This window comes from Rhinolophus sinicus, linkage group LG16 (genome assembly GCF_036562045.2).
Source record: "Rhinolophus sinicus isolate RSC01 linkage group LG16, ASM3656204v1, whole genome shotgun sequence".
Lineage (NCBI taxonomy): Eukaryota > Metazoa > Chordata > Mammalia > Chiroptera > Rhinolophidae > Rhinolophus > Rhinolophus sinicus.
In genome coordinates, this window is record NC_133765.1 from 31,614,699 (window position 1) to 31,634,325 (window position 19,627).

The window sequence follows — 19,627 nt, forward strand, 5'->3', positions numbered from 1 at the left end:
ATGAGCTCTAATTGGTCAAGCCTCACGTCCTTCCCCAGTTCCCGCCCGCTGCCGATGCAAGATTCCCTGCCCGCCTTCTAGAGCAGGGGCGGGACTAAGAAGCTCCTCCCCTTTCCCCCACCCATTCTCCCATCCTCACTAGTTCTGCCCAACTCCAGAGTCTTTCAATTGGTGGAGGGTCAGAGAGACAGTGCCCCTGATTGGTCAGGCCTCAGAAGGTGGGACGAACTGAGCCGAACGAGTTATTAAATGGTGAAAAAGAAAAATCAATCAGACGCCGGGTCCCTCCTTCTGAGTTTGGCGGGTAACCTAGCAACGCAGGTACAGCGGAGGTAACTGTGAATACAGAAACCTGGAGCACTTGGAGCAGGTGAGTGACCAGGTTGGGAAACGCTGGGGATGAAGGAGAGATGTGGAATGGGGACCAGCTCACTGTCTTTGGCTCCCTGAGGAATCAATAGTCCCCACTGCGATCCCGTCCCCGCCCCAGGACCCTGCTCTCCAGACCCTGCCTCCCCCTTTACCTCCCCTTCGACCACCTGCAAGGATCAGTGGACATCTTCGATGTACTTATCTTCATGGCCCCGCTTTCTCATCCATAAAACGTGGAGTCAAATGGAGTCACACCAGAGTTACCTAATTTCAAGTCAAATATAGATGCTGGGGGTGAGAGGATAGTTTGTAAGTCTCCTTCCATTCCACCCAATGGCCATGGATTCCAGGGTGAGTATTCAATGAAAGGCATCTCACTTGAGTGAGTGTTTAAATTAGGTTATTTTGATTATGCCAATTTTTGCCTTTTGTGCTAACTTTGACACTTAACCCCCATCCCAGTCCTTAACATGATGTCGTTTACAAATATAAGACACAGGGTTTGCTATGAGGATTAAATGAGGGGAAGCAATGAAGAGCTTGGCATGGAACGGAGGAACATAGTAAGTGCTCAGTCCATAGCAGCTTTTCCCCTAGAACACCATCCCTTACTCTGCCTGCTTAAAATAGCTCCAACAACAGAGTTGTCTCTTTCCATATCTTGAATATTCATTTATTCAACAAGTATTTGCTGAGTAGTACTTACTACTAGATGCTGGGGTGGAGCAATCCGTACAACCAACGTCATTCCTCTCCTCCTGGAACTTGTCTCATGTGAGAGATAGACATGAATCAAATGTAATATACAGGTAAATTAAAATTACCCTGCTGTGATGCCCTTCCAGAAGGATGGAATGAGGAGGTCAACAAACCCTCTCCTCAAAAAGCAATGAGGGAAGGTTGTGATAGCTGAATTTTCTAATCAATCAAGTCAGGGAGACTTTCTTATTTTCTGGTCTCCCTGTAAGGTGATCAAGAGGAAGTGAGATTCATAACTGGGATAACCCGGACAGGACAGGACAAACGGCCAAGGAGTGAAAATGGTGGGAAAGTCAAGAGTGAGAAGGGGTGAGTTCTGAGGTCACTGTTTATGCCTTGTCTGAATATGAAATGTTGTTAGCGGAAAGCAAGAATCTAGCCCACCATGCCCTTCCCAGACTTCACCCTCCATCCAGAAAGCCCCAAACAGCCCTTTGACTGAAAGGAGCTGTAACAAAGGCTGCAGAGTCTTAGTATCAATCTCCTGCCTCCAGGACATCCGAGACAGAGCTCTGCCCTGGCTCTGGGTGAGGGTACTCTTGGGAACATATTCCAGGTCTACATGGGCAGATGAAAATGCTGGGTTTTAGCTTGGGGTTCTCATTTGGTTTGCAGTGAAAATTGAATTAAGGGGGGAGTCAATTGCTAGGTTCCCCCATGCACTTTCCTTTTCCCCCCCACCCCGGGAGAGAAGAGCTTGGGGGCAATGAGGCTGATGTACCACCTGATTCATGCCTGAACATATTATAATACTTCCCTTTGAAGAGGGCTTTTAACTCTCCAAAGGGATCTATCAAATCATCCCTCCTCCACCCAGCTCCCTTTGATGTGGCTAGGACAGGTGTTTTATCCCCAAGTGCCACAGAGATAAGGGATTTGCCCACACTTATTCCCAGAGCCTCTGGCAGAGGCGAGTGGTGCACCCAGGTCTCCTAACACCACCTTGTGAAATCTGTTCTTGGTCCTGTAACTGATGGTGGCTTTAGGTGGCACGGGTGGCAGCTTGTCCCATAGAGCTGGGCCAGACTTAGACAAGCCTTCCATCGAAGCTGGATGGAGCACTGGACTTGGGATGGGGAGTCTAGGAGTTTTATAGCAGAGCAAGGTCTTTGTGGTCTAGACCAGTGGTTCTCAACCAGGGGCACCCCCCCTACCACCGAAGGGATATTTGGCAATATCTGGAGACATTCTGTCTTCAACTGGTCAGCAGATACTAGTAGAAGGATGATGCTACTGGCATCCAGTAAGTGGATAGGAATGCTGCTAAACGTCCTGCAATGCACAGGACAGCCCCACAACAAAGAATCATTTGACCCAAAATGTCAATAGTGTGGAGGTTGAGAAACCCTGTTCTAGACTGGCATTTTTATGCAAGGCAAATCACACACACACACACACACACACACACACACACACACACCTTTTCCCTGCAGGCCCTACTTGGTGGAACTGAAAGCAAAAGTGATTAAAAACCAAGATCATTTGAAATACAGAGCATCAGCAAAAAGTATCTCTTTGACCTTAGCTCTCAAATAATAGCAGCGGGTTATATCCTACTACCAATGTAACACCTTTGACATGAGGGCTTTCCAACACAGGTTGTTTTTTTAACCACAAACTAGACAAAGAAATACATTTTCCTTCTCCACACAGCAGACACGTGTTTAATTACAAATGAATACTTAATACATGCAACGCACTTTAATGTTTTCTACTCACTTTCATTTATTTTTAACTGGCAAATTGATTTCACTCACTAACGGGCCACAACCCTTGGTTTCAACATAACCTGTCAGCCAGGAAAAGCCAGTGTTTTGCATTTTATAAGTTTATAATTTAAATAAATTTTTAAGTAAGGGAAGTTTATGTGAGAAGAATTCTAAATCCATTGCTACCATTGGATATAACCAGAAATAAACTCTTCTAAAGCCACACTGTAACCAAAAGAGGAATTAAAAATCATGATGAACTCACTTGTAAGGAGGAAACTGGAGAATGCTGAGGAGTTTGGTGGATCTCTGTTCTCCTCCATCACTAACAGAAAAACATGAATAATATAGAAACCAGAAAAATTAAAAACAGAAATAGTAAAAAGTGGTTCCACTTTGGCTCTTTATAAAGTCTTCTCACAAAAACATACACGCTGTTTTGAGGAAAAAAGAAGTATCCAGATATTAATATTAAATTGTATCATTTTTGAAATCATAATAAAAGTAATAGAAGCTAAACATTATTGAGCCAGGACTTCATTCTATACTCACACAGCAGTTCTACCAAGTGTGGGTCCTCCTACTGTCCCTGTTTTGCAGACCAAGAAGCCAAAGCTTAGAGAGGTTGATCGACTTGCCTAGAGGCACACAGCAAGGAAATGGGGATGAACTGCGATTGAACCCCAAATGTGTCTGACACCAGAACCCACAAACTTAACCACTGTTGAGTAGGCTCATGTTTTTGTTTTCTGTTTCAGACATGAGGGCTCAGAAGGTAAGTAAATTTGCCCAGGGCTATAGCTGTGGCCAATTTGGGGCCAAGTTGTTCATTGTAACTAGCAGTTTAGAAATCTTTCCCCAGGAGTAGGTTCCCTCCCATCCCTGGTCACTGTTCTTTGTCCTCGGTCTCCAAAGCACAGGACAGCATTGCAGCTGTGGCCACAGAGCTATCACCACAGAAGGGATCCTGTCTGTTAACCCCTCCAGCATTCACTGCTATAGCCCCGGCCTGGGAATCTTTTGCAAACTCAATGCAATCCACAAAATATGGGTTCTCAGAAAGGACAAGAGAGGATTGGGGAATAGCTCAAAAGTGGTGATAGAAAAAAAAAAGTACCTAAACTCTGAAAAAGAAAAAAAACAAGTTAGATTTAAATCTTTTATTTTAAAATTCTAAGTCCTGAGTACCAGGATGGGAAACCGCCCACAGGCCAAACCTTGGCCCATAGTTCTCACTATTAAAACATGACACTCTTTTTCTTTTTCTTTTAAAGATTTTATTGGGGAAGGGGAATAGGACTTTATGGGGGAACAGTGTGTACTTCCAGGACTTTAGTTTTCCAAGTCAAGTTGTTGTCCTTTCAATCTTAGTTGTGGAGGGTGCTGTTCAGCTTCAAGTTGCTGTCTTTCAGTCTTAGTTGTGGAGGGCGCAGCTCAGCTCCAGGTCCAGTTGCCGTTGCTAGTTGCAGGGGGTGCATCCCACCATCCCTTGGAGGGAGTCGAACCGGCAACCTTGTGGTTGAGAGGATGCCCTCCAACAAACTGAGCCATCCGGAGCTCAGCAGCAGCTCAGCTCAAGGTGCCGTGTTCAATCTTAGTTGCAGGGGGTGCTGCCCACCATCCCTTGCGGGACTTGAGGAGTTGAACAGGCAACCTTGTGGTTGAGAGCCCACTGGCCCATGTGGGAATCGAACCGGCAGCCTTCAGAGTTAGGAGCATGGAGCTCCAACTGCCTGAGCCACCAGGCCGGCCCATGACACTCTTTTTCTGATTCTAACTCAGGACATAACCTATTTCGTGAAATAACATTATCCTATTGTGCCAACACCTCCCTGTGGGAAAATAGGCCTATTGGGAATTCTAGGTTGGCTATCTCTTCATGTGCGATGGTTGCTTGGGATAGCAGTCTTCATCGTGAATTTTTGGCCCCTTTCTAGCCCCTCTCTTTCCCCTCTCTAGACATGGAAGGCTCTGATAAAGCATATAGAGTTCTTCTAAAGAAAGCTAGTTGTGTGGTTTGCAGGCTGGTGGGATCTTCCTGAGGCTAAAAGGAAAATTCCTACTGCATCAAAGACACAACTTCTGCCTTATTAACTCAGTATGTAAGTGGTGGGATTGGAAATAAACAACCCAGACTCTTACCCATTAGAGACTTCTATGAGTTCTAAGCACAACATAAGGATGAAGCAGACAGCATTAGGTGCCGAGGGGCGTGGGGGTGGGTGGGAATTGAACCTCTCAGAACATGAAGAACTGTCAAAGTATATCACATAAGCTATGCAAATTTGTGAACTCCACAACATGGCTTTATTCAATCTGCAATCGTACAGAAATTGTACATTTTTCACTAGGGTAGAAAAACAGAAACAGAGACCATGAGCTCCATCTCATGTGAAAATTTCTCTCTGCCATCTCTACCCCCAACCTTATTTCCTACCCCAAACCATTCTTCCTTAGCTTACTCACATCTAAGCTGAAAGCAGCCCTTTTTTGTTCAAGTCATGGGACATATCAGGAATGGAGCTAGGAAAGCATGAAATCTCAGTCAGAGCTAAGTAAGAATCAATGAGAAAATGTTTAATTGTCTAGGAATACATGTGCTGTAAATTTCCAACAGAAGGCTGGTACTAAAGGAGGATGTGTTTCATTGCTTTTGTTGGTTCAGTGATATCTGGTTTGAGAAAAGATGTACACATGGCACTGAAGTTATTTACATTGATTCCCATGATGAGAAGACTGTACTGAAGACCCTTTTCAGGTCTCTTAATTCCCATTGCATCAATGAGAAAGTCTCAGCTTGATGTTAATAAGTATTTTGTATATTAACCTTATATCCTGCAACTTTGCTATAATTGTTTATTGCCAGGAGTGTTTTTGTTGATTCTTTGGGATTTTCTACATAAACAATCATGTCACCTGCAAAAAAAGATATTTTCATTTCTTCCTTCTCAATTTGTATGCAGATTTTTTTTACTTCCTTTTCTTGTCTTATTGCATTAGCTAGGACTTCTAGTACAATGTTGAACAGGAGTGGTAAGAGGGGACATCCTTGCCTTGTCCCTGATCTTAAGGGAGAAACCTCTAGTTTGTCACAATTAAGTGGGATGTTAGCTATAATGATCACCCCTCTAAGTCTAGTATACATCTGACACCATACATAGTTATTACAATGTTATCGACTGTATTCACTATGCTTGTAGATTTTCTTTATCAAGTTTAAGAAGTTCCACTCTGTTCTTAGTTTGCTGAGAGGTTGTTTTGTTTTGTTTTGTTTCGTTATCATGATTGGGTATTGGATTCTGTCAAATGCTTTTTCTTTTCTTTTTTTTTTAATCTTTAAAAGTGTATTTGTTATTGTCAATTTTTTAAAATTTATTGGGGTGACAATTGTTAGTAAAATTACATAGATTTCAGATGTACAATTCTGTATTACATCATCTATAAATCCCATGTCAAATGCTTTTTCTGCATCTATTGATATGATCATGTGATTTTTCTTCTTGTTGATGTGATGTGTTACATTAATCGATTCTTGAATGTTGAACCAGCCTTGTGGACCTGCAATAATCCCTACTTGGTCATGGTATATAATTGTTCTTATGTATTCTTGGATTCAATTTGTGAATATTTTGTTGAGGATTTTAGCATCTATGTCATGAGATATATTGGCCTGTCATTTCCCTTTCTTATGATGTGTTTATTTTGGTATTAGAGTAATGCTAATCTCATAGAATCAGGAAGTATTCCTTTTGCTTTTGTTTTATGGAAGAGATTGTAGAGAACTGGTATAATTTCTTTCTTAAATATTTGGTAGAATTCACCAGTGAAATCATCTAGGCGTGGTGCTTTCTGTTTTGGAAGGTTATTAATTATTGATTTCTGAAATAGACATAGACTCATTTGGTTATCTCCTTATGTGAGTTTTGGTAGGTTGTGTCCTTCAAAGAATTGGTCCATTTCATCTAGCTTATCAAATTTGTGGTCATCAATTTGTTCATAATATTCCTTTATTGTCATATTAACATGGGATCAGTGGTGATGGCCCCTCTTTTCTTTCTGATATTAATAATTTGCCTCTTCTCTCTTTTTGTTAGTATATCTTTAACATCTCCCTACCACTTGCTAATCTTGCTTTTTAACAACAGAGGTCTGGTCTCAGACTCATTTTTCCGGAATAGTATCTAGCTGGAATGAAATAATATCAGGATGTAGACATTATTAGCTTCTACTTAAGGAAAATGACATAGATTTTCCAGTTACAGTAGAGATAGAAAGTTTCCTTTTTAATGTAAAGTACTTAAGGATAAAAGTATACTTAAAAAAAATTAAGTTGATAATAGTACAATTTGGTCTATAGATTTGGCAGAAATTCCAAAGGTGGCATGCTAATGAGAGAGATTTGGGCAGCACTGAACTAGAACTAAGTCACCCTGAGGAAGCCCTCTTTCCATCAGTTCTGCTGCATACGGTGTGGCATCGTGCTGCCCTGTGATCCCTGTGTCATGATCAGATATGATGTATCTCTTGGTAATTAGTTGACAGTAAATTCCAAAGTATGTGAGTGATGGACTCAAAAGTATAAAATCAATGAGAGATGATTCCAAGCTTACCCTAAGATAATTTAGTCGCTTTCACTGGCACTCTGATAAGCCTTCTTAAGGAGAAAGGGATGGAGTGACAGCTCTATTGTTGCAAACTGTCTAATGCTGCGTCTTCGCATGGGAACATGACACCAGTAGGAGCATTGTGTGGTATAGAAAGTATTGTGTGTGTGTATTTACATATATAAAACAACAAATATGAATAGTCATATTTGTAGTTAAGCAGACTGAATCTTAAATACATCTGTTCTCTAGGTCTCTGCTTGACAGGGCTCATGGAAACTGGACCAACAAAGAATCATTCTACTATGTCCACCGTGGAAGTCAATCTTAAAAGCGGGTGACTGGACAGAATAGTGGTTATGGGGTACAGGCTCCTGGGCTTAAATCCCAGCGCTATTACTTACTAGCTGTAAACTAATAGAAACATCCAACCTCTCTCTGTCTCCCTTTTCTCATCTATAAAATGGAGGTAATAAAAGCACCTACCTCATAACACTGTTGTGAGGAAAAAAGGAATTAATTCATATAAAATTAGCACAGTGTTTGGCACATAGTAGGTTCTCAAAGGTTAGCTAATATTAAAATGGCATTCCTTAAAACGAGATCCCCCCACACAGACACACACTCGTTTTTAGAACACCCTCTGACTTCTCCCCGTACCAGTGTTGGATATGTGGGGCAGTTGTAAGTGTTGGGTTTTCTTCCCCATTTTATTCCCCAGGGAAAAAAAATACAATTTATCTCAAACCTTTTTTTTTTTAATCATGTTCTGATAGCGAAAGTAATAAAATATCCAACCAGCCCATTTGAATGAAGACGAGGTATAATTTGCATAATAAAGATATATTTCCATTTATAAAGTTCATAAGCAGAATTAATGACAAATAAAGGGAAGATCCAATTAAAGTTCCCCATCCATTAACAATCTTGCTTCACTCTCAGGGCAGGAATTTTCAAAGGAGAGGCTTAAGTTGGAAATGATTTAGATATTAAGGTTGGTGGTATTAAAAAGGACGTGAAATGATCATATTAGAATTCAAGGAAAAGAGATTCTCCCATGATTTTTGTCATCAGAGTCAGCTGCATTTCCCCCTCATCCTAGTTCCACCGGCTTTTTCTTGTTCCCCCAAATGAGCTGTCAAGAACTGATGGGCGTCATCATAATAAAAGAAAACAAGTTTGCCCTTTAAAGCACGAGAGGTAATTTGGCTGAAAGCCAATTGGAAACATTTCATATAATGTTGCATTTCCAGTCTCCATCTCTGAAGAATTCAGCCATTTTTGATTTATACCTGAGAGCTTTGGGGGACAATGGGGAGAAGTGCGTTCATTAAACACTTTGGTCACATTCATCCTGTGGCCATGGGGCAAAGATCCTTCATCCTCAGAGCGGCGGAGGAAGCACCATGGCTGTCCCTAAAACGTTATCTTTCAGGGGGAGCCATGAAGGAACTCCTGAGATGGAACGGAGAGCAGGAAGTTCGCAGGAATGAAAGAGATGCAGGATAACACCCTTCTGGACTCAGTCCTCAGCTTCCAGAGGCTTCTGATTTGGGACCCATTCCACCTGGCCAAGGAACAAAGCACCCTTAGTCCCTGACCTGGCCGCCTTTCTTCCTTGTTTTTAGTCACTTTAAGGTGACTCCCTCCCTTTCTCTTTGTTTACTCTCTGGTTTGGTGAACTGAAGATATCTTTCATGGCTTTAGATGTCACTTCCTCTCCCTTGCATTTATGTCTCCATCCCCAAGGTCTCTCAGGAGCCCCCTCAAGTTCCCCTCTAGGCAACTTGTGTTGTCAGTTGCCTAGAATATTTTGTCAGCTAGGGTTCTTTGATTGCAAGCAACAGAAACCGACCCTGGCAAAACAAAAGGGTGACGGCAAAGCTGATGAACCTCAGGTTCTGGGGCTCTTGGTAGCAGGCTCTTCAGGAACCCGCCACTGGCATGAATTGGCTTCCACCATTTCCCCATCCGTGGGGCATTCTTCAGAATTCCCAGGGGGAAGGAAGCAGGGCTCTTTGACTGGCAGTCCCACCAAGACTGCACACAGTGGGAGAGTGGATGAGTTCCTCAAAGGAGAACTGGGGTGCTGTCACCTGACAAAGAGGAAATGGATCACGGGTAGGCCAACACACCTTGTCCGCGGTCTACTCCAGGTATGACAGCTAGAACTCAATGAATTTAAAACTGAGCTCTTTGTCTTCCCTTCCAAACTCCCTCTCCCAATTTCCCTAGTGTCTCAAGGACCCCACCATTCTCTCCGAGTCACCTAAACTCAAAACTGTCTTTCACTCATCAAGTCCCATCGATTCTTCCTCCTTTCCATTTCCCTGGCTTGAACCGTGTCTATAGCCACTCCTAGCTGAAAAGGAGGCTAAGAAGGTGAACGTTAAGTATTTCCAGCCTCGACAAGCAGAGGCAAGCAAGAGGGAAGGAGTTTGGGATGGGGGATGGTGCCTGCCACAAAGGGCCGTGGCCTTATGAGAACCTATAATGAGAATTTGACCCAGCCTGGAAGCCCAGGAAAGGCTTCACTGAAGAAACACTTGAACTGAGATCTGGGTATAATGAATACATTTGACAAGGAGGACAGAGAAGAGTGTTTCAAGAAAAAGAAACAGCACGTGCAAAAGGCCCTTGGGTGGAAGGTTTATAATATCTCAACCTACCTACCCACCACCAGCCCTTTCCCTAGAAATCATCCATACAACAGATCTTGCTCAAAAACCTGATTTTATCCTGTTACACTTTTCCTGAAATCAAAGTGGATCCCAGTTTCCTACAAGACAAAGTCCCCACTCTGGGGTTGGAGGCTGGTCATAGTCACGACCTACTCTGTGACTACAACTTTCTCCCCTTCCTCCTCTGGTTGCTGAACCCTTGTGTGTGCCTGTTTCATGTTCCAAACTAGGTTATAAACCCTGGGAGGACGGGAACCATCCCTTGCATCTCTTTTATATCCCCAGGCGCTCAATAAATACCAGAATAGATGGCTACAGGGATGATCTTTATTGCAGGGAGCAGGAGCAGATGTAAGCAGACCCGTTAAGAAGCTCTTTCATCATCTAAGTGAGAGATTATAAGGCCCGTAGTGGCAGAGAGGCTGCTGAGAAAGAAATGGACTAGGAGCTGTGGAGGGAAGAACATTGATAGACAGGGTGGCAGATTGGATGTAGGGGGTAAGGAAGAGAGAGGGGTGGCACTCGGGTTTCTGACTTGAGCCACGAGGATGGCAGAATTGCTGATCATCAAGGCAGAGATAAAGAGGGAGCAGGGTGAGGGGCGAGCACATGGGGGGGTCCATCTTAGTATGTTGGGAGCCCAGCCGATCCTGGGCGGCAGGCATTCGGTAGATATATCTGGACCTCCAGCAGGAGCCAGAGACTCAGACTGGGAAGTCACTCAAGTGCTAGACTTGGGATTTCCGTTTCCCTGGGCTAATAATATTAGTTATTATTTATTGAGCACTTAGAATGTCCGGGCCTGTGCCAGAAACGTCCCCATCGAATCTGAAGATCCCTGTCTTACGGCCGATGAAGCTCAAGCTTAGGAGGAATTAGATATCCAGCCCAAGGTCTCCAAAGCAAGGATCTGAATCCAAGCGGGGCTGCTGCAAAGCTACTTCTCTTAGCCATCATGCCATGTAGGCAATGCAAATTATTGATTTCTGATTGCCGCCATAGATTCTTCTGAAGCAGCCTTTTAAATAAGTTTTTCATTGTGTAGTAATTGTAGATTTACAGAAAAGTTGCAAAGATAATACAGAATTCCCGTCCACCCTGCCTTCAGCTCCCGCTGATGTTAACATCTTACATTTCTTGCTACATTTCTCAGACTAAGAAATTCACACTGGCACAATGCTATTAGCTGAACTATCGACTCGATTTGGACTGCACCAGTTTTCCTACTTACGTCCTTTTTTTCCGTTCCAGGATATAACTTTGCATTTAGTGAAACAGTTTTTTTTTTTAATTGTAGTTCCAAGGCATTGTTCACCACACCCCGATTTTTAAAATTCACACTTAAGCACCAGTGCCAGGATGCTAGGTTGGTCCTGTTTGCTCTGGGCTCCACTGTTTGCTTCGTGTCTCCGTCTGCTGCCCCCAGCAGGCTGCATTGTCCAGGCTCCCTTGTCAGTTGGTTTCTCACAGGGTTTGGCCAATGGGAGGCACTGGTGTTAGACTGGAGGGCGGGATAAAGGGAGAAGTCAGAGTATTTCTCCCCTCTCTTTGCTTTGGGCTGCATTTCCAGCACTGGCCACAGCTCCTCTGCTCTTCTAGCTCCTCCAGGACAGGAAGTGGCTGTGCTTCCAGCTTCCCCTGGGTGACCCTGATCCCCAAGCTTCCTACCTCCTCCTTTTGTGGTGACTTCCTGCCATTAACAATTACTGGGGGGGCTTCACCTTGCCCTGGTCGGCCTCTCAACTCTTCTATCACTGCGTCCCCAGTTTTCTGTGTTTGAATACTTAGAATGATGTCAGCATTCCTGGTTGGTCCCCGCCTGGCACACGTGCCCGAGACCCAGATCCACCCTTGGTCCTACCTGTGTGGCTCTGACACTATCACAAATCTCAAAACTGCTTCCGGTGAGAGGGTCTGTGTAAAAGCTGCAGAAGACCTGAACTGAACTTTCAATGGCAAGTTTACGGCCACTGTGGCCACACCAGCCATCGTGATGTCTGCACAGCTCTAGTAACTGTTTACTCCTTCCTTTTTCAGGGTGTGAAGGATAATAAAAGCAGGAGACCCACCCAGGCTACCAAAGTCTCAGTCTCCCAGGACATACAAAGACAAAGAAGGCTGCTCACTAAATGGCTTTAGACAGCCTCGCCTTGGCCCCTCTGTACAAAGGCCCCGATAGCAACGGAATAAGGCTGATGGCAGAGCCATCCAAAAAGCCAGCCTCCCCACTAAAATCCTTGGTCCCCTCGAAGAGCAAACTGACCACCATTGAGACCAAGAGGATCGTGTCCGTCCTGGACGAGACCATCCGCAAGGTGGAGGTGGTGAGCCTGCTGTCATCTGCAGCATCCAATAACGAGGGTCTGCAGGGGATGCTGGGAGAGGACATCACGAAAGCAGTGAGAGAAAACGAGGACCTCTGCCAGCAACTCCTGGACAAAGTCAATTACCTGCAGGATGAAGAAATGCGGTTGCAGGAGGAAGAAGAGTTCGAGGACGAAGGCTGGTTCAGAGGCCGCCTGCTCTCCATACAGCAGCAGAAGTCCCAGCTCCTACCACTTAGGCAGCAGATTAAAGAATCCACCAAGAACATCCTGAGACTCTTGCTCAATAACCCGCAGGCTGCCAGGCTCTTGCAGATGCAGTCGCTGGGCAGAAGTGCAGAAGCCCAGAGTTTTATTGATAGCTTGATAGAACTCCGGGGTTTCCTGTTTGAGAGGCTACTCACTAGTCCCATGGAAGCTAGAGACAAGGCTCATTTCATACAGGATGTCACTAGACAGAACAAGAGGAACCAAGAAGTCATCGATGCTCTTGAAAGTGAATTGGCGGAGAGCTTGAAGAACAGGGATGCAGAGGTATCGCTTCACAGTACGGGTCAAGTTAAGGGAGGGGCTCAAATCTTTTGGTAGTTGGGTTTTTCCTCTGTGATTTAAATAGCTGTTTTCTTTTCTTCCACAAGTATGGTTTTGAGTACTTACTAGGTGCCAGGCCTTTCGAATGAGCCCTCATGGTCCCAGCCTCATGGAGTTCACGGTAGGGAAGGTAGGTCTTAAAGAGCTGATTTAATTACAGTTCTAAGAAGTACAATGAAGGGTAAGTATAACACTATCAGGCAGTGTTACGGAAGATCCGAACTTAACACCAAAAGGGTCAGGGCCATTGAAGCCAAGACATAAAGAATGAGAAGGAGTGAGCCAGGCAGGTGAGGTAAGGAAGAACCTTCCAGGCCAGGGGTAGGCAAACTCTTTCCACGGAGGGCTGGATAGTAAAAACCTTAGGCTTTGCTAGCCAGGCAATCTCCGTTGCAACTGCTAAACTTACCCCTGCCGTTATACAGAAACAATAAAAGCAGCCAGAAACAATCCATAAGTGAATGGGCTATGTTCCAATAAAACTTTATTTACCAATGCAGGTGGCTGGCCAGATTTAGCCTGTGGCCCTTTGTTTGCAGGCCCCTGTCCCAGGTGGAGCGCAGTATGTATACCTAGGTCCTGAGAAGAGAATTGACCTGGCTGGTTCAGAAACCCAAAGACTGCCAGCAAGCCAGAAAGAAGGGGGCAAAGTTGGGCCTGGAGAGAGGTGCAGGAGGACCGATCACACAGGGTTTGAGGCCTAATCAAGGAATGTGGTCTTTGTTCCAAAGGCAAGGGGCAGGTGGGACGGGTGGAAGCTCTAGAACAATTACTAAGGAGAGAAACGATCCCAATCTATGAATAACCATGTGGGACACATACTTGTATTATGCTTTACGTATAAAGCCTTACTAAGTCCCGAGGTGGTGTATAAGTATAGATTTGGCTGCTAAAACACAGATACCCAAAACAATAGTGGCTTAGTGAAGATAGGAATGTATTTCTCTCTAATGGAAAAGCGGGAGCTGGCATAGAAGCTCTGCCTCATAAAGTTATCAGGGGTCCAGGCTTCTTCCCCCTGGTTTCTCTTCCACCGTGCTGTCCCCCACGTGACTTCTAACTGTGGACCTAGAAGGCTGCTCCAGCTTTCCCTCATCATGTCACTGCTGGTCCCACCATCAGGAAGGAGGAAAGGGGAACAGGGAGCTTGGTCCTACCCTTTAAGGACACAACCTAGAAGTAGCATACAGTCCAGTTCTTAGCCACACCCAGTGGCAAGGGATGCTGGGAAAGGTGATCTGTAGCTGGGGCCACTTTCCCAGCAGAACATTCTGCCTCGTGGCCCTCCCAGGAAGACGGATCTTGGGGACAGCCAGCCAGCACTGCCACAGGCACTTCCATTTTCATCCCGGTGACAGATGAGAGATCAAGGCCTTATGAAGCTATTTGCACCCCACCCCCCCATTCACTAGCCCAGGCAGCCCCCCTTCCTTATGTTCTCACTGCTTTTGTCCTTTAAGGCATTTATTAGAGTTTGTTGATAAATATTTGCAGTGATGATTAGCTGATGATTTGATTTGGGTCTGGCTCCCCTACAAGAGGACAGGCACCTTTTCTCTTTTGGCCCACCACTGTGTCCCCAGTAGCCAGGCACAAAAGGGGGGCATAGTAACCCTTTGCTGTGTGGAGAGGTGACCGGCTCCTGTGTGCTCAATCAGAGGAGGCAACTCATAGGTTAGCAGGGTGCCACCTAGGGACAGGGAGAGGGCCCCAAATGGCTTTGCTGGCCCCATTTGGGTAATAGAACCAGTTTGGGGCTTCTAAGTCAAATTCCATTTTTGCTAGGTCAGCAAATTTCATCATGTCACTGGACCTCAGTGAGGGGGTGACACCAGTCAAGCATGTTACGGAGTCTACAAGGAAAGCTTGGATTGCTAATAATACTCCCTGCTCTAAAAGCCAACACCTAGAGCATTAAGCCTTGCCCAACGGAGAGGCTTGCCCAGACGGCGCCCATTCCCTCCCTGCTCCCTGTGTGTCGGATGCGAGCTCAGACCACCTGCAGCGCTGCTGCCAGCTGACCCCAGCTCACGGGCCAGCCAAGCACCGGTGGGTTCAGAGGGAGACTCTAGTGTTTGTGGTCAGCCTTTCAAGCTTATTTACAAGACAGCCTCCTCCCCCTCCCCCATTCCTATTTTAGAACCGACTCCGGGCAGGTCACAAGCCAGGCCCTTCGGGAGAGCTGGTGGCAGTGCTGCAGTGTGTTTATCTCATACCTTCACGCATCACACTCAGTCCCTGCGGACTCCGCCGTCCCCTGCTGTGCCCTGGGCAGGAGCATGTGGCTGTTCCAGACCTCCAGACCTCTCCCTGGGCCTGGCTCATCACCCTGTGCCCTTCCCTCATGCCCGGAAGTAGAGGGGTGTGGCCAAGAAGCTGGGCTCTGGATGAGATGGAGGTGATCAGTGTGCCCTGCCCTAAGGAGCGCGGAGTCGGGGTCGGCTCCTCCTGTGATTATGGGTGGTCACACAGGTGTTCAGGGAGCCCCTCCTCTTCCTGGCCCAGGTGCAGAAAGAGAACTCTGTCATCCAAGAACTGAAAAATCACCTGCATCAGGTGCTCAGGTTCTCAGAGAACAGCCACCTTCGCACGAAGCATGAGGCCGACAAGCAGCAGAAGGCGGATTTCCGGGCCTCGCAGGCCAGGGTGGCCAAGACCCGGCAGGAGATCCAGCAGCTGCGGTCACAGTTCCACAACCTGCTCATGGAGAACCGCGAGGCGGAGCAGGCGCTGAGGAAGGTGCCCTGGGAAACAGGGAGGAAGGGATGAGGGAGCCACTGGAGCAGGGGACTGGGGAAAGAAAGGTCCAGCATGTAGGGCAGGGGAGGGCTGCCCCAGCCACCCAGGGAGCAAAGGAAGCCCAGGATTGAGCCAGCGTCCCTTGGGACTGGGGCCAGCGAGACCAGGTCCCATCCTGCCGCACGCCTGCTCGGTGACCTTGGGCAAGTTCCCTAACTCCTCTGAGGCCACAGAGATGATAAAACCCACTTGTCGACTGCTGTACAAAGGAAATGAAGAGGCGCACAAACCTCAGGCCAATTGACTCCCTCTGAGCCTCAGTTTCCACATCTTTAAAATGCAAGTGATCGAGTCAGTCTTAATGGGTCATTATAAGAATTCAATGAGATGATAGAGCTGGTGCTCAATAACATGTCTTCATTTGTCTTCTCCATCATCCCAGTCAAGACCCAGGCCCAGTGTGCACCCAGCTTGCTTCCAAATCCCTTTCTGCATGAAGGGCACCTTTTCTAATATTTGTTCCCAATTTCATTTTAGTGTCACAACTCTTTTGAGCATCTGGTGGAAACCATGGGCATAAATGCACATAAACACACTGGTGGACAATTCTTGGGGGTCACAGGCCCCCTCAAAGCCAGCCCATCCATGGTGCCCAAGTTAAGAACTCTTGCTCTGTAGAATTAGGAAGCTGGGGTTTGTTTTTCTTTTTTTTTTCTTTTTCAATTAAGGTGAAATTCATATAACATGTAATTAACCATTTTAAAGTGAACAATTCAGTGACATTGAGTACATTCACAGTGTTGTACAACCACCACCTCTGTCTAGTTCCAAAACATTTTCATTTCCTCAAAATAAAACCCCACACCCATGAGGCAGTTTATCCCTTTGCTCCCCACCCTCTGGCCCCTGACAGCCATTAATTTCCTTTCTGTCTATGGATTTGCCTATTCTGCACACTTCGTAGAAATGGAATTCTAGAATACCTTTTGTATGTGGCTTCTTTCACTTAGCATCATACTTCCAGGGTTCATTCACATAGCATTTATTGGTACTTCATTCCTTTTTATGGCTGAATCACATTCCATTGTATATATAGGAACTGATCTTTTAAAAACAAGATTAGATCACATCACTCCCCTGCATTTGAATCTATCCAGTGGCTTCCTTTACACTAGAATCCATACTCCTTCCCCCGCTGATACTCCCTCTGTGACACAGCTTCTCACTCTGCCCTCACTGGGACCATGCTCCTCCTCAGCCACTCCATGTCAGCCACACTGGCTCGACTTCTGTTCCTTAAACACCGCAAGCTTTTTCCCACCCCAGGGCCTTTGCACCTGCTGCTCCCTCTGCTTAGAATGTTCTGGAGCCAGTCCCCTGGCTTCAAATCCAGGTTCTCCTACCCATCAGCTCTGTGACCCTGAGCAAGTGAATTAGCACATCTGATTCTCCGCTTCCCCATCTATGAAATGGAAGAGAAACCTACCTTGTGTGGATTCACAGGCGAGGCATGTATAGCACCTACCCCAGGGCCAGTTGATGTGAAGAGTGCTCAGGGCTGTTTATTGTTAGCACGAGTCCTCCGAACAATGACTAATTGGATTTTTTTAGAAGAAATATAAAGTGGAGACGGAAATCGAGAACTGGATCCAGAAATATGACATGGAGATGAGCGAAAAGCAGGTATTTGTCACTGCCTATGTCTCTCTCAGGTATATTTCCCAAGATCCTCTAGGAATGAGGGGATAGGAGGAGAAGCCCCAAAATGGTCCATGGTCTGTGCCACGCTCTGGGCCTCCCCAGGGAGGCCTTGGAACATGGGCCTGCAGCAGGCCCCTTCCCTACCTCTTTCTTAGGCTCAAGGGTTTGTCTAACCTGGATCAGTGAGGGGGAAGGTGGGAAAGGAAGGAGCCAGAAGCTGTGAGTCAGTAAGATGTGCTTGACGCCAGACGCAATGATCCTGGCTCCATCTAGTGTCCACATCCCAAACTCTGTTCCCGCCTTCAGCTCCTGCCAGCACCAGCCCTCCTGCCCTCCCCACCCCCCAAACCAGGGCTCATTCCCTGGAGTCAGGCATGAGCTTGCCTCCACCACTTCCTCAGTCACTCAGAAAGTGTCTCCTGAGAGCCTGAGATGTGCCAGGTGCTGGGAGGCAGCAGAGGCAGTAATCCCGGTGCTGGGACCATGGGTTCAGTGAGGCGCCACTGTCGCAAACGCTTGGACCCAGCATAGGATATGGCCTGGAGGAAGTGCTCAGGGAATGGAAGCCTGTAAAACGGGTACCCTCAAGCCTTCTACCCAGCTCTGTGATAACATTGGTGGCCCATGGCGCTGGCTTCAGACCAGGGAGGTCTGGTGAGCCCTGGAGGGGACATCGGCCTCTGAGTGTTCCAAAGTGAGGTGTGTCATTCAGAGAAGGGCAAGTCAGGGTCTGGCTCTGTCTGATCATGGGAGCTCTAAGGAAGGGATGCTTTGGAGCCTGTGCTGTGCTTTCTCTAGTCCCAAAGAGGGGGTGGACTCCTGGTCAACTCTGTCTTCTGAAAGTCCTTCGCTTCTGGTAAACATTAGCGGAAGGGAGGGCACGAGGGAGGGATTAGGTGTGAATTACAGCAGGAGAGGCTGCAGTTAGACATAAGGGAGAACTGTGGCACTCAAGTCACCGGAGACAGTTTGGCTCTGGGTATCTTTGTGAAACGGACAGCTTCAGTGGCAGTAGCTGGCGTTTTTTTATGTCCCCACTGTGTGCCTGGCATCACATCCAGTAATGAAATCCATCATTTAATCCTAGAAACAGCTCCCACCCACCCCGCCCCCAGGTTGGGAACTGTCCCCATGTTTCAGATGAGGAAAAATGAAGGCTTGAAGGGCGAAGACTCTCAGGTGCAGCTGAGCTGCGCTTTAAACTCAGTCTGGCCAACCCACAAGCCGTGTTCTTTCCTCGTTCCTGAAATTCTTTCAGTCGGGTCCCGCCTCGAGCTAGGTTGGACCTCATCACCTCTTCCATCCTCATTCGGACCTCAGAGGCAGAAGGGTTGAGTGCAGGTGGCACTGCTGGGGCGGAAGCCCCTTTGGGAAGGGTGGGGGTGCGTGCAGAGGAGGGCGGCAGGCAGGCCCGATGCCTGGTGACCCCTCCCCCACCCTCCCCAGGACGAGTACGAGGAGCTGGACGTCATCCACAAGGAGGAGCAGGCCCAGTTGGAGCAGCTGAAATATAGGCACAACGCACTGGTGGAGGAGTTCTCCCAGATCCGGGCTGAGCAGGAGATCAACTCCAAGAAGAACTTGGAGGCCGAGCAGGAGATGCTGCGCATGGTGCGGGCGGCCACCCTCATCCAGGCCGTGTGGAAGGGCTACCTGGTCCGCTCCATGCTCAGGTCCAAGAAGAGGAAGCGGGGCAAGGGCAAAGCGAAGGTCAAGAAGGGGAAAGCCAAGGGCAAGAGATGAGGCCCCTCCCCCCAGCCAGCTCTGACCCCTGTACCCTTTGCGCCCCTCACCTCCCGGAGAGCAGGCCAGGAAACCACTGGAACAGGGAGCCCCGCGATGCTGGCTTTAATGCTTTTTCAAAATGAAAAGCTGTTTTAAAGCACATTCTACAAGTAAACCTCGTTTTACCCAGGGCTGTTGGCTGTGTGCATGTTTGAGCTTGCCGATGCCGTTACCATGAGTGCACGTAGGCCGGGGCGTCAGCACGTAACCATTCCTTCCTTTCGCCTCCGCCTCGGTGGGAAGGCTGACCCCGGGCTGGAGCCCCCTTGCTCCCAGACCGGAAACTGCCATGGCTGTGAGGGACACACCACTCACCAGGATTGCCCAGTGCAGCCTGGGGGCAGGCAGGCAACTCCAGGAGA

At 46.9% G+C, this 19,627-nt stretch overlaps 1 protein-coding gene and 1 long non-coding RNA gene across 5 annotated transcripts; one reads left to right on the plus strand and one right to left on the minus strand.

The window, feature by feature from the left end:
• The first annotated feature begins 235 nt into the window (after positions 1-235).
• On the plus strand, positions 236-19,396 carry DRC10 (dynein regulatory complex subunit 10). 4 transcript variants are annotated; one of them, XM_074321956.1, is made up of 6 exons: positions 282-370; positions 1,341-1,440; positions 12,163-12,983; positions 15,546-15,779; positions 17,391-17,462; positions 18,927-19,396. In XM_074321956.1, exons 3-6 carry the CDS (start codon positions 12,255-12,257, stop codon positions 19,221-19,223), a joined length of 1,332 nt encoding a protein of 443 aa, XP_074178057.1. In that variant the 5' UTR covers positions 282-370; positions 1,341-1,440; positions 12,163-12,254; the 3' UTR covers positions 19,224-19,396. The 4 variants fall into 4 exon arrangements, with proteins under 4 accessions (XP_019589467.2, XP_019589468.2, XP_074178057.1 ...); XM_019733908.2 differs by lacking the exon at positions 1,341-1,440 and having other exon boundaries at positions 236-370; XM_074321957.1 differs by lacking the exons at positions 282-370; positions 1,341-1,440 and adding an exon at positions 10,957-11,087.
• Positions 9,022-15,539, minus strand: LOC141569286 (uncharacterized). Its single transcript, XR_012492794.1, has 3 exons — positions 15,257-15,539; positions 12,389-12,575; positions 9,022-11,626 (listed from the first exon to the last, which is right to left on the minus strand). It is a non-coding gene; the product is annotated as an uncharacterized LOC141569286 (long non-coding RNA).
• Positions 19,397-19,627: the final 231 nt, after the last annotated feature.